Raw genomic sequence first — 14,186 nt, 5'->3', positions numbered from 1 at the left:
ATGATTAAATATAATGCTGTTCTACTCTCACCTTAGACATTCTTTTCCCTTTTATTGAAACACAAATTCTTGGAAGCCCAGTTTAACATGAAGCTTTCTAATTTTATTCAAATTAACCAAAGTTATAGTTAAATAAATGATGTGGTTTCCATCAAAAAATTAAACACTTAAACCCCAAGACATAAGAATTTTAAAAAATACTTAATGATCTTAAAGAAAATTACTTCTTATAAACTGAGAATGTGACTGACTAAAAATTCAAGTAGTTCTTCCTTGGGCAAATTTTTATCTAATTAAGGAAATTAAACTCAATTATTTGAGTTCCTTCCATATTATGTGCCAAAAATTTCATGGTATGCTATCATCAAAAATATGTTAAATCATCTATCAAATGACAACTCTGTCAGGTATTCTTTCCATTTTGATAAAAATAAAGATATGGAAACTCCCTTACTTGTATTAGATCCATTCACTTTCTCAGCACAGATACCAGTGTTTTTACTTTTCTCATTGTTAAAACTAGGGTAAGGGAGAAGTATCCCTTTTAACACTGAAGGAGGAGTGGGAAAAGATACCTTGAATTCTCAGGAAAATTATTTTGGGGAAGAGTATAACAGTTCTCTAAGAATTTAGTTTTTATAACGGGGAGAAATGGTATCTCTAAAAGAATGCCTTGCACCTGTGTAACTTGGTTAATAATGATTTTTTTGGTCATGAAAACATCCTTAACCTCAGATACAGGGTGGGACAATCTTATTTTTCTGCTCTTCACATTCTTCCGAATTAATATATACAAGTTTCTTTAGGATTAATGCTTCTATTTCTGATAACTTAAATAATTTGCTTAATGACTTAAATACTTTGTTTGTCCCTAGTTCTATAATAGGAATATAGAATAAAGGGAAATAGAGAGGTTATTTGAAGGAGTTGTAAATAAGAACATCTGGTTCTAATAAAGAATGGTTTTATATTACTCTGGCTATAAAAGATCTACACTAATGTAATATAAATATGCTCATTAGGATTACTTACAGAGATCACATCTTATAACAGCAGTTATAAATATGATTAGACTGAAGTATCTTCTGTTGATTTTAATAACTGTTTAAAGGATTTTTATTTGTAATTGAAAGGAAAATCTGTAACTTATAATGGTAACTACAAATATGCCCCCCTTCAAAAAAACCAAAGTGAAAGAAAAAATGGTTCTGGATTTACTTTTATCACCTAAAAATCAAACAGTTTATTTTCTTGATGTCAAAATCTTTCTATATTTTTCTCCTTTATTAAAATGTATACTTATATCATTAACATTTTATGGTTGAACATTTCTAAAGTGTGTCAGGCTTATCCTCTAAATTACAAATTGTTATTATTAAATAGTGTCACTAGAAAATATAACATACTGTACTAATAGAGCCTTAAAAAGTAGAAAGCTAGGTTAAATCCCTATTAAGGGCTTGTTTTGTTGTCTTTAATGTATACATTTAAATTCCAGTCTATTGAAGCCAAGCTGTATATATTACCAAAAGGCCCTCACCTAGTGGATTTTTTAAAATCTTCAGATAATCTTCTTTCTATTTTAGTTTGTGAGTAGAAATACTTATGGTGATGCTCATTATCCATGACTAACTTTATTAGTATTGTTACTTTGCCAACAATGGATGCTTAGTCCAATATTATTTCAGTACTATACGTATGGAAATCAATTGCTCAGTGTTATCAATAATCTCTTTACATAAATTGTAAACTATACCAGGCAGGTCAGTGACTTGGTCACTGAAAATCATTGCTTTAATTAATAATAATATTTAAAATAAATTAGTAATTCTCATAAACTCATGAATATATTAACAGCCCAGTAACAAACCCGCAGCCTCTGATAATAATAGTACCCTTCTTTGCATAGTGCATGTTGTTTTCCATCATTGTCTCTTTCTTAGTTTCTCTTCCCAGAGGTGTTTGAGTAAGGTGTCCTTATTTTACTGGTAATGAAATTGAGGCAAGAGAAGTTTAAGTAACATGTTACCCACTTAGACAACTTAATAAATAAATTAAAACAGGGTTGTTATTGAGAATATTCTGAGATCATCTATCTTCAAAATTATACTAATCAACTTAGAAGAAATCCCTTTAAAATTTTTTCTTTTGGTCAAATGTACATAACAAAATTTACCATTTTAACATTTTTAAGTGTACAGTTTAGTGGATTAAATATAATAACATGTTGTGCAAACTTTTAAGATATTTTAAGTTTATGCCAAATATATGGCCCCCATAATGCAATATGCTTCCATAAGTAATATTACTGTTGTATAGTTCAAAACAGTTTACCTAGGAATTATATACATCCTTATTCATTTGATGGTAAGAAGTTCAAAATAATTCAAGAACTCCTTTTAGAATTGTTATCATCCTAAGCTATGACCAAAGAATAGGTATGAGTTAGGCAGGGGAGAAGTGATGTTAGCTAGAGCAACAAACTGTGCAAAAACCCTAACATGGGCGAGTTTGAGGATGAAAAGGTGAGTAACCTATGGAATAATATTTGAAGGGGAGTGATATAAAATGAATTAGAAGAAGTAGACAAAAGCCAGGTCATATAAGGAGAATTTGAATTTTAATGTATTACAAAAGCATTGAAGGTTCCAGGTTATCATCATTTCATTTGGTTTATTGTAATTCTCTCCTAGCTGATTTCTCTGCTTATACCCATAATCCCTATGGTCTGTCTTAAAAAGAGTAGCCAGAGTGATTCTTTCCAACCAAAGGCATTTCCTGTTACTCTTTGTCTATAACACTAAATGCCTTTTCATTTCACTCAAGCTAAAGTCCTTAAAAGATATCATAAAGCTGTATTTAATCTGGCCCCCTGCTATCTTATTTTCTCCTATTTTTCTCTGTGTTCACTTTTCTCCCATCTTCACTAGCCAAGAATGTTCCAGACTGAGTGTCTCTCAACTTTAAATTTCCTATACCTGGAATGTTTTTTCTCCAAATATTTATATCCTTGCTCTCTCACTTCCTTCAGGTCTCTATTATCAGATTCTTCCCCAATCACTCTATGCAATAGTACTGCCCTCCCTGCATTACATACATCAATCATGACCTATATGTATTTGGGTTTTTGTTTATCTGTCTACTTCCCCCCTACTTCCAATGCACTCACACTCTCCATGAACTCAGGGGCTTTGTTTTAGTCATTACTATTGCCCCATTATCTAGAACAGTGTCCCCATTATGTAGAATGCACTCAAATTAATGAAAAGCGAAGGAAACCACAAGTGTGTCTCTCATTTCTGAGTTATACATCAAAATGATAACCATTTAATGAAATTGGAGTAGAAGGAGAAGGGACAAAATTAGAAGAGTAGGTTTGTAGTGGGGAGAAGATAATAAGTTAATTTTAGGATTATGCAATTTGTGACAGCCATGAAACATCCACATAGATCAGGGTGGGGATACTTTTTTCTGCCAAGGGCTATTTGCGTATTTATACCATAATTCAAGGGCCATACAAAATTATCAACTTAAAAATTAGACTGCTATATTTGGTAAAACATTTAACTCACCACTAATGTCTTGGCAGGGCCAGACCAAATGATTTCATGGGCCTTATACCACCATGGGCCAGATGTTCCCCACTCCTGAAACAAATACATCATAGACAGATTAGTATCTATATATATAAAAGCCTAAGTGACCGTTCGACCGATAGCTATGACATGCATTGACCTCCAGGGGGCAGACGCTCAGTGCACAGGCATGGAAACATGGAACAGACTGATGAATCTCAGAGGGGAGGGCAGGAAGAAATTAAACAAAGATCTTATATGCATAGTAGAGGCTCGGTGCACGGATTCATGCACCAGTGGGTCCCTCATCCTGGTCTGCAGGGATTGGGTAGAAATTGGCAGTCTGACATCCCCTGAGTGGTCCCAGATTGCGAGAGGGCGCAGGCCAGGCTGGAGGACCCCACCAGTGCATGAATCTGTGCACCGGGCCTCTAGTTCTAGTATAAAATACAGACTAGGGCCTAGGTTGAAAATAGAAATATGGCTGTTGTAGATTGTATCTAAAATCAGTGAAATGATTGCATCTAAATGAAGACATCTATTAAAAAGAGATCCTATAATTAAGCCTTACAAATACATTTGAATGGAGGAAAATACTGTTGCAGCAGGAAAAAAGAAACTATGGATGCAAGTAGTTTCTAGATTTTGTGATGACTTCCATTATCCTAAAAATATGAGACCAAATCATTAGCTAAGGATGAAATAGTAAATTTCTTGGCAGTATTGCAATCTCGTCTAAAGTTGGAGATCAATTTAGAATTATATAAATTTGTTTACTTGAGACATTCTCTAACAGTGTTCAGCTACATGGTCCATAAAATAGATGACTGAACTCACAAAATAAATAATTGGGTTTATCTAGGATTGGAGAGCGAAAGGGACAAAGGAATAAAGAGCAACTACATTAGTTTTCTTGTTTTTATTAGGGTAATTCATTAGCTAATTCAACAACAGTTATTGAGTCTCTACTATGTGTCAAGTATTCTAGACATTGTTGATACAGAGTTGAAAAAGACAGTGCCTATCCTCTGGACGTTAATGGTATAGTGAATGAGGTAGACATATAAATAAATAAGATATGGTAGAACACATGATCAGCCAAAGAGAAGATGTGGAACCTAAGAGAAGAGAGCCATTGGAAAATAAGTAAGACTTCACCAAGGAGGTGACATTTCAGTTGGGTCTTGATTTCATTTGGTAGAGTACATTATTCATTATGACTTAGGTTTTGCAGGTGTACTCATGAAAATAGCAATTACCAGAGATAAACTATAACATAACGTAACACTTTTTCTATCACAGAAATCCTTAATCAGAAATCTATTTTGTGTTCAAACACCTAATAAACACATATTGGCACCTCCTGTGGGCTACATATTGATGCTTTTTCATATATATATGCCAGCACTAAAAAGAGAAATACCTAAAATATTTTAAGCCCATGACAATATCAATAGAACAAACATATAGCCTCCTAAAGTAATTACATCAATGATGATGTCTATTTGAATTTGAAGGATTTACTGGAAAATCCCTCTTTTATAATCACCTCGTATATAATAAAAAATATGTCTATGGCCTTTATTTAGAGAGATTTTGCTATAAATATAAACTGAATTATTGACACATACACACTAACATACATACACACATGTATATTCATTATGTATACCACTATATGTATGAATATATATGTATGTTTGTGATTTTGTATATAATTGAGATATTAGAAGTAATCCTATCTAATAAAATGGTAATATGCAAATTAACCATCACTCTGCGACAAAGATGGTGACGCCCATAGCCACAAATATGGCAGCGCCCATAGCCACAAAGATGGCAGCATCGGCTGGAGGCCGGTGACTAAGGAAGCCAAGCTTCCTGCACGCCCAGGCTGGCCGCTGAGGGAGACATGCAGGGAGTGCAGTGGGGAAACATGCGGGGAGTGAGCGAGGTTCCCTGTCTGAGAGTTCCAAATCCGTCATTGGTTCCTTTCACTGCTGATTCCCCTCCTTGCAGGTATCCTCCATGCAAAAGCCATTCTGTGCAAATATGTCATGTCCTAATGGGTGAATCCTAAACCGAATGGCTGTCACATTTGGGCAACCTAACTCCCGTTAGAAAAAGGACCTCAGAGGAGGGATTTAGGAATCATGAAGCCGTCGTGATGTGCTCGGTCTCCGGAACTGCTGTCAAACACAGGCAGTCTGAGACCCTCCCAAACACCACCTGAGCTAAACCTGAGAACCAAGATATTTTCAAGGCCCAAAGTTGACGGGGGTAAGGGAGCAGGGGAAGCAAGCAGAACAGCCAACTCAACCAAAGACGCAGGAGCCTAAGATAATGCAGAGAAATGTCCTGGCCACCGATGCTCTCCTGCAGCCATGGTGCCCACACCCAGCTGTGGGGAGGGGGTGTGTATGTGCAGAGTTTAAGGACACGGGCAGGAGGGAAGCATGAATAAGGATTTTTTGTACATGTCCCACAGTCGAGAAGCAGAGTCAGAATCAAGAAGCGAAGTCTTACCTCAGCGCTCTGGGGTGTGTAAAAGTATCTAAAAATAGCAGTTCCATCCTGAGTCCACTGCCATGTTTGCCACGTACGGGAGGCGTGCAGAGGACTTCCGGGGCAGCCCTATAACCTCGGGGGCGACAGCAGCTCTTGAGAGGGAGAGATTGCAGGACTTAGGGTGTTCAAAGAGCTAGCCCTGCAAACCTTGGCCTATCCAGAAGCTTGGTGCTGCTGCAAGTTGCTGGCCCCGCCTTCTCCAGCATGGTGGTAAAAGGCTGAGAGAGGAGAGGCGGATACAGTGGCTCCAGTGGTCCAGATCCTGTCGTTGTCTCTGTTATCTAGCCTCTGCGCCCCCCAGGACATCCTCAGTACCAGTGCAAAGGAGGCTTTGGAGAGGGTAGTGGTGAGGAGAATCCAGTGAAACCACTGTTAAGAGCCTTTCTATGGCTGGCAGGAAAACACAGCAATGAGGGAATAATAATGTCTCAAAACGAAAAGGTTGGTGTTTTTTTTCTCATCAGCAACATATGAATATTACCTAAACCATAGACTTTGCGAGAATTAATTGAAATAACTTTCCAGAAATTTTATATCAACCAGGCTGAAGTGGATAGGTTGGTTGAGCTTGAGCGTGGTCCTGTGCATGGAAAGGTTGCAGGTTCGATTCCAGGTCAGGGAACATACCTGGCATATACCTGGGTTTCAAGTTGGATCCCTGGTCAAGGCTCCTAAGGAAGGCAATTGAAGGGATGTTTCTTACATTGGTATTTCTCTCTCTCTATCCCTCTCCCTTCCATTCTCTCTAAAAATCAATGGAAAATGAATTAATGTCATATCTACAAATGTGGGTAATCCAAAAAGAAAAAAAAAAGTATGGGGGGCCCTAACCAGGGGGCCTCAGTGGATAGAGCATCGGCCTGTGGACTGAAGGGTCCCAGGTTCTATTCCAGTCAAGGGCATGTACCTTGGTTGTGGGCACATCCCCAGTTGGGCGTGTGCAGGAGGCAGCTGATTGATGTTTCTCTCTCATCGATGTTTCTAACTCTCTATTCCTCTCCCTCTCCGTGAAAAAAATCAATAAGGTATATTTAGGGGAAAAAAAGGGTAAAACAGGTTGAATACGTAATAAAAGCGTGTAAAATAATATAACTTTTTAGGGGCATATATGTTATCTATACTAATAAAAAGGTAATATGCTAATTAGACCAGACATCCATCCAGACGTCCTTCCGGACAAAGCCACGGTGTTGGGGGCTGAGGCAGAGGCCATTAGGGGCAATCAGGCCAGCAGGGCAGGGCACGTAGGGGCGACCAGGTTGGCAGGGGAGCAGTTAGGCATTGATCAGGCTGGCAGGGGAGTGGTTAGGGCAGGGGTGGGCAAACTTTTTGACTCGAGGGCCACAATGGGTTCTTAAACTGGACCGGAGGGCTGGAACAAAAGCATGGATGGAGTGTTTGTGTGAACTAATATAAATTCAAAGTAAAGGAGCGGAGGGGAGAGCAAAAGAACCCTCCGCTCTTTCGGCTCCGCGGGCCGGATAGAATAGCCGAACGGGCCGGATCCGGTCCACGGGCCGTAGTTTGCCCACGGCTGGGTTAGGGGGTGATCAGGCTGGCAGGCAGGCAAGCAGTTGGGAGCCAACAGTCCCAGATTGTGAGAGGGATGTCCGACTGCCGCAGGGATCGGGCCTAAACAGTCTATCGGACATCCCCTGAGGAGTCCTAGATTGGAGAGGGTTCAGGTTGGGCTGAGGGACACCCCCCACCCCCCGTGCACAAATTTCATGCACCAGGCCTCTAGTTCTTCAATAATTGCCTGGGGCTTTTATGAGCATTATAAACTTTCAGTGAGGCTTTTAGTAACTATTTTTAAAAGAAACTAAAAATAAATTTTTGACAAAAATATTACTAATTATTTATAAGAAAATTATTGATAGTAAGATAGGTATACTTTAAGATTCCTCTTATACTCATTATCTACCATACCAAAAGTGTCTCTGTCATCTTCCTGAGACTTGTCCCATTAATCATCTCTTCTTTTTCTATGTTTAGCCTCACCTGATAACTGTCTTTCTTTTGGCATACATACATGGTTAAGTCTTTTTTATTTTTCTATTTTTAAATATTTTTATTAGTTTTAATAGAGATAGAAAGGGAGAGGAATAGAAATATAGAAACATCAATAAGAGAGAAATATCATTGATTGGCTGCCTTCCACATGTCCCCTACTGGGGATTGAACCCATAACCCAGGAATTTGCCCTGAGTGGTAATCGAACTGGTGACATCTTGGTTCATGGGTCAACATTCAACCACTGAGTCACACCAGCTGGGCGTTAAGTCTTTTTTAAACTAGGTAGGAGGGGTGGAGTGAAGAGGAGCCTTGACCTTGAAAAGGGTGGTCTTCTTCTCCTTCCACATCTCTCATTCAGTAGTTCTCTTCTCTGCAGCATAATATAAAAGTTAAAAGCATGGATTTTGTGGATGGGTGGGAAGAGATCAACCACAGAACTTATATGCCTATATACAAAGCCCATAGACACAGACTATATACTAGGTGTACCAGTTAATAGTGCAGATTTTTTTCAATAGATGGAGTTACACATATATTGATATATATGCGATTTGATATATATGCTATTTTGTTGTATTGACAACAAGCTTCAAAACTTCATATGTCAAATTTTCTGAAGATGTTAACATCATAGATATTTTTACACTTAAAAATGTCGAATTTCATGCCAAAAAAAGCATTTGCAGGAAGTTTTAATTCATTACTTTATTTTGAAGAAAAGTGCTGCTGAATACTTCGGGAAGCTTATGGTGAACATGCTCCATCTCAAGATACTTGTGAACGCTGGTTTAAACGCTTTAAAAGTGATGATTTCGATGAGAAAGACAAAGAACGTCCAGGTCAACCGAAAAAGTTTGAAGACCAACAATTACAAGCATTATTGGAGGAAGATGCGTGTCAAACTCAAGAACAACTTGCAGAAAGATTAAACGTTGCTCAGCAAACAATTTCCAATCATTTACAAGCAATGGGAAAGATTTTAAAGGAAGGAAAATGGTTGCCACATTAACTGAACAAAGACAATTGGAAAACTAAAAAGTCATCATTAAAATGTTGCTTCAACGGCACAAAAGAAAGGCTTTTTTGCATCGAATTGTGACTGGCAATGAAAAGTGGATTTATTTTGAGAATCCCAAATGCACAAAATCATGGGTTGATCCAGGTCAACCATCAATATCCACTGCAAGACCAAATTGCTTCAGAAAGAAGGCAATGCTCTGCATTTGGTGGGATCAGGAAGGTGTGGTGTATTATGAGCTTCTAAAACCAGGTGAAACCGTTACTACTGATCACTACTGACAACAAATAATCAATTTGAACCACGCTTTGATCGTAAAATGACCAGAATGTGCCAGAAGACACGGCAAAGTAATTTTGCTTCATGATGATGCACCATCACACACTTCAAAACCAGTTCAAGACACGTTAAAAGATCTTGCCTGGGAAGTATTAACCCTCCTGCTGTATTCACCAGACCTTGCTCCTTCAGATTATCACTTGTTCTGATCGATGGCACATGCATTTTCTGAGCAGCACTTTAAATCATATGAAGAAGTGCCGAAACCGGTTTGGCTCAGTGGATAGAGCGTCGGCCTGCGGACTGAAGGGTCCTGGGTTCAATTCCGGTCAAGGGCATGTACTCTCTATCCTTCTCCCTTCCTCTCTGTAAAATATCAATAAAATATATTTTTTATAAAAAAATCATATGAAGAAGTGGAAACTGGATCTCTGAATGATTTGCCTCAAAACAAGAAAAGTTCTATTAGGACGGTATGCACAAATTACCTGAAAGATGGGGGAAATGTGTAGCTAGTGATGGACATTACTTTGAATAAAGCACTTTTGATGTTTCTCTTGAAATTAATCATGTTTTCTTTGATTACAAAATATTATTAACTGATACACCTAGTAGTGTGTTGAAGGCCTGGGGTGGGGAAGAGGGACAGTGTGAGCTAGAAGGGGTCAATGTGGGAGGGGAGCGGGAGAGGAGAATATCTGTAATACTTTAAACAGTAAAGATAATATTTTTTTAAAAGTATGGATTTTTGGAAACTGACAACTTGTATTCAAATCTTAGTTCTGCCACTTATAAGTTATGTGACCTTGGATAAAAATAAGCTTCTTGCTGGGTCAGTGTGGCTCAGTGGTTGAATGTCTACCTATGATCCTGGAGGTCAGGGCACATGCTTTGGTTGTGGGCTTGATTCCCAGTAGGGGGTGTTCAGGAGGCAGCCAATCAATGATTCTCTCATCATTAATGTTTCTGTCTCTCTCCCCTTCTTCCTTCCTCTCTGATATCAGTAATAAAAGTATTTTTTTTAATTTTTTAAAAAGCTTTTTAATTTTTTCATCTGTTAAATGAAGATAAAGTGCTTGTCACATAATAAGCAGCATTAAAGTATCAACTGCTGTTATGTAATTATTTTTACTATCATACCATACTATAGAAATTGATTTTTATAAGGTTACTCTTGACCTCCTATTTGCTGCATTCTTTATCTTTGAGAAGTTAACATCTCCTTATAACTGACAAATCACAAATCTATCTTAACCATAATTCTCTCTCTTGAATGTCCCTCCAATATATAACTACTAGAGGCCTGGTGCATGAATTTGTGCACGGGTGGGGTCCCTCGGCCTGGCCAGTGATCAGGGCCAATCAGGGCCGGCCAGCCAGGGGCAGGGACCATGGGAGGTTGGCTGGCTGCAGGAGGTTGGCTGTGGGAGTGCACTGACCACCAGGGGGCAGCTCCTACGTTGAGTGTCTGCCCCCTGGTGGTCAGTGTGCGTCATAGCTACCAGCTGGTCGTCTGGTCGTAATGGTAACTTAGGCTTTTATATTTATAGATTAGATAGACATTGTGCCTAGCTTATATATTATAGACAACTCAAATTCAACAAGACTAAACATATATCCCCAGAAACCTCATCCTTTTCTTACATTCTCTTATAAGAAACCATCCATCTAGTAACTCAAGTAAAAAACCTGAGACTTATCAGCCCAAATCCTGAGCATTCTACTGCCTCTTAAATATTACTCTCCTTTCAGTACACTGTCTCAGTACTTGAACATCTTTTATGTGAACTATTAACACATTGCGGACCAGTAGTTTTATTGCTAGCTTTACCCAGTGGCCAGATAAATTTCTATTGAATGAGTACAAAAAACATTTTACATAAATGTTAAAGGCACACTTTAAAATTAAATACCCATTGCATTTTGACGTTTTATTACATGTTCTTACAAGCTAATATTTTTTTAAAGTATGATGCTTTGTAAAACACTGTGTAATATGAAGCGAGAATTCTCGTGATCCATCTACAATGTGTTAAAATACTAGTTTAGAACTCACGTCTTGGTTCCATGGTTTATCCTCTTCCAGTCCATTTAGTAGACTGCTTTGAGTCATTGTTTTAAAATGCAAATATGATTATGTTATCTCCTTGCTTAAAACCCATTTCCCATCATCTAAAGGATAAAATCCAAACTCAGCCCTACCTACATCTTTAGCCAAAACTGAAGGTCCTTGAAATTCCTTACGTTTCAAACCTCTTTGTATACACTGTCACCTTTTCACTTGTTGTCTTTCCTACACCTCCTGTTCCCTCTTGTTTTATTCTGGCAAATACTTATTATATAGTGAGAATCATGAAAGTAGAGATATCTTTGGTTTTCTTTTATATCCCCAATGCTTGGTATACTCTCAGAAAGTACATTTGAAGAGTGCTTCTCACAATGTGTCTATGAATGAGACAGTGCTGGTCAGCAATAAAATAAGTATAGAAATTGAGAGTAAGTGGTCCAAAACTTTTACAGGAAAAGTTTACATCTATTAAATCTAATAAAAATGGGGCAATGGTTTTTATTTCATTTTTCTAGTGATTCATCTGTTTGTGACAATTTGGGGAAAACTTCTTAAAGTACTTCTTCACATAGATGGTTTGAGAATATACTGCCTTAGAAAAGTTAGCATGGAAGGAGACTTGATTTGGGGTAGTAAACACACAATACAATATACAGATGATGTATCATAGAATTGTACACCTAAAACCTATATAATTTTATTAACCAGTGTCACTCCAGTAAATTCAATTAAAAAAAAGGAAAACCTATCAGACATGTTAGAACTTAACCCAGCCGTGGGCAAACTACGGCCCGCAGGCCGGATCCAGCTGTTCTATCCGGTTCTCTTGCTCTCCCCTCCACTCCTTTACTTTGAATTTATATTAGTTCACACAAACACTCCATCCATGCTTTTGTTCCGGCCCTCCGGTCCAGTTTAAGAACCCATTGTGGCCGTCGAGTCAAAAAGTTTGCCCACCCCTGACTTAACCTATATCAGATTAATGATATTTCTGGAGCTTTCTAAACTCCATAAGAGCATAATAGTTTTAAAAAGAATTATATATATACTAGAGGCCTGGTGCATAAATTCACCACAGGGGTCCCACAGGCCAAGCCAAAACCAACTCTCCGAAATTCCCTGAGGGTTCCCAGATTGCAAGAGAGCACAGGCCAGGCCGAGGGACCCCACTGGTGCACGATCAGGGTTGGGGAGGGTTGTGGGAGGGGCCCAAAGTGTGTCTGGCCTGTCTCATTCAGTCCCAGTCAACCAGACCCCAGTAGCAAGCTAACCTACCGGTTGGAGTGTCTGCCCCCTGGTGGTCAGTGCACGTCATAGCGAGTGGTTGAGTGGCCTTAGCATATTATTAGCATACTAGAGGCCCAGTGCATGAAAACTCATGCAGTGGAGGGGGGTCTCTCAGCCCAGCCTGCCCCCTCTCACAGTCCAGGAGCCCTCAGAGGCAGGAGGTGACGCGGCAATCAGGAAGGCAACGCCCCATCACACCTCTGCTGCTGCCACGGCCAGCTGGGCAGCCGCCATCTGAGGCTTGCCTGTGCCTCGGGCCAGCCCTGGGCAGCTGCCATCCAAGGCTTGCCTGTGCCTCGGGCCAGCCCTGGGCAGCTGGGGGGCTGAGGGGACTGGGGGACTCCGGAGGCAGTTGCCCCAGCGGAGCTAAGGGGACTGGGCGCCGCCATCTAGTGGCTGTGGACAATGCCATCTTTGAGGGTGTGACAGTCAATTAGCATATTGCCTCCTTATTGGCTGTGGGCGCCGCCATCATTGCAACGGCATGAGGGTCAATTAGCATATCCCTCTTTATTAGATAGGACTACACTTTGGTTGGTTGAACGGACTACCAGACACTTAGCAAATTAGGATTTTATTATATAGGATTTACTCCTTGCAACCAAAGGGTCAGAGACCTAACAATATATATAAAGTCCAAGAAATACTGCAGTTTATGTTCCTCCAATGTATTTGATCTGTAGCTCTTAGATTAGGCTGTCATGTTAATCACAGCTTGGCAAAGCATACCCCCACCATGCAAATAGTTCCTTGAATGACTTACGTGAATGATAGGAAAAAAAATTTTTTTAAGAACATTATTTCTATAGTTCTGGAGATTCTTAAAATAATCTGTTCTTAATAAATATTTGTTGAATGATTATTTAGATAAATTTAAAGTTTTTATTTTGAAGACTAGAGGCCCGATGCAGAAATTCATGCACAGGGGGGTTGTCCCTCAGCCTGGCCTGCACCCTCTCACAATCTAGGACCCCTTGGGGGATGTCCGACTGCGGAAATCAGGCCTAAACCAGCAGTCGGACATCCCCCAAGGGATGTAGCAGTACGCCAAGCAGCAGGCAGCCAGGAAGGATCCAGAACCAGGACTGGGCGCTGCACCGCTCACGCTCATCCCTGCCCACTGTGCCTGCTGCCGCAGCTCAGTAGAGCTGCTGCGGAGTCAGGTGAGGCTCCCTCCGCCGCAGCTGCGCTCGCCCACCCTGAGCTCGGCTTCTGGCTGAATAGCGCTCCCCCTGTGGGAGCACACTGACCACCAGGGGCAGCTCCTGCATTGAGCGTCTGCCCCCTGGTGGTCAGTGCACATCATAGCGACTAGTCGACCCGTTGTTCCGTTGTAATGGTCACTTAGGCTTTTTATATATAGAGATAGAGATAA

At 39.8% G+C, this 14,186-nt stretch overlaps 1 protein-coding gene across 8 annotated transcripts in view; it reads left to right on the top strand.

Moving 5' to 3' along the window:
* The window catches only part of USP15 (ubiquitin specific peptidase 15), a 127,461-nt gene that overhangs the window by 83,423 nt on the left and 29,852 nt on the right, over positions 1-14,186 (top strand). For 2 of the 8 annotated variants that reach the window (XM_080662444.1, XM_080662443.1), the window contains one exon: positions 8,876-10,016. The exons of the other annotated variants lie outside the window; for them this stretch is intronic. In XM_080662444.1, the coding sequence (XP_080518570.1) occupies positions 8,876-9,088 (213 nt within the window). In that variant the 3' untranslated portion in view covers positions 9,089-10,016. Of the gene's footprint in view, positions 1-8,875; positions 10,017-14,186 lie in introns of those variants that run through there. 8 annotated transcript variants of the gene reach the window in all.

This window comes from Plecotus auritus (genome assembly GCF_963455305.1).
Source record: "Plecotus auritus genome assembly, chromosome: 3".
NCBI lineage: Eukaryota > Metazoa > Chordata > Mammalia > Chiroptera > Vespertilionidae > Plecotus > Plecotus auritus.
Note: the sequence above shows the minus strand (reverse complement) of the source record. Positions and strands in the feature narration are given on the sequence as shown.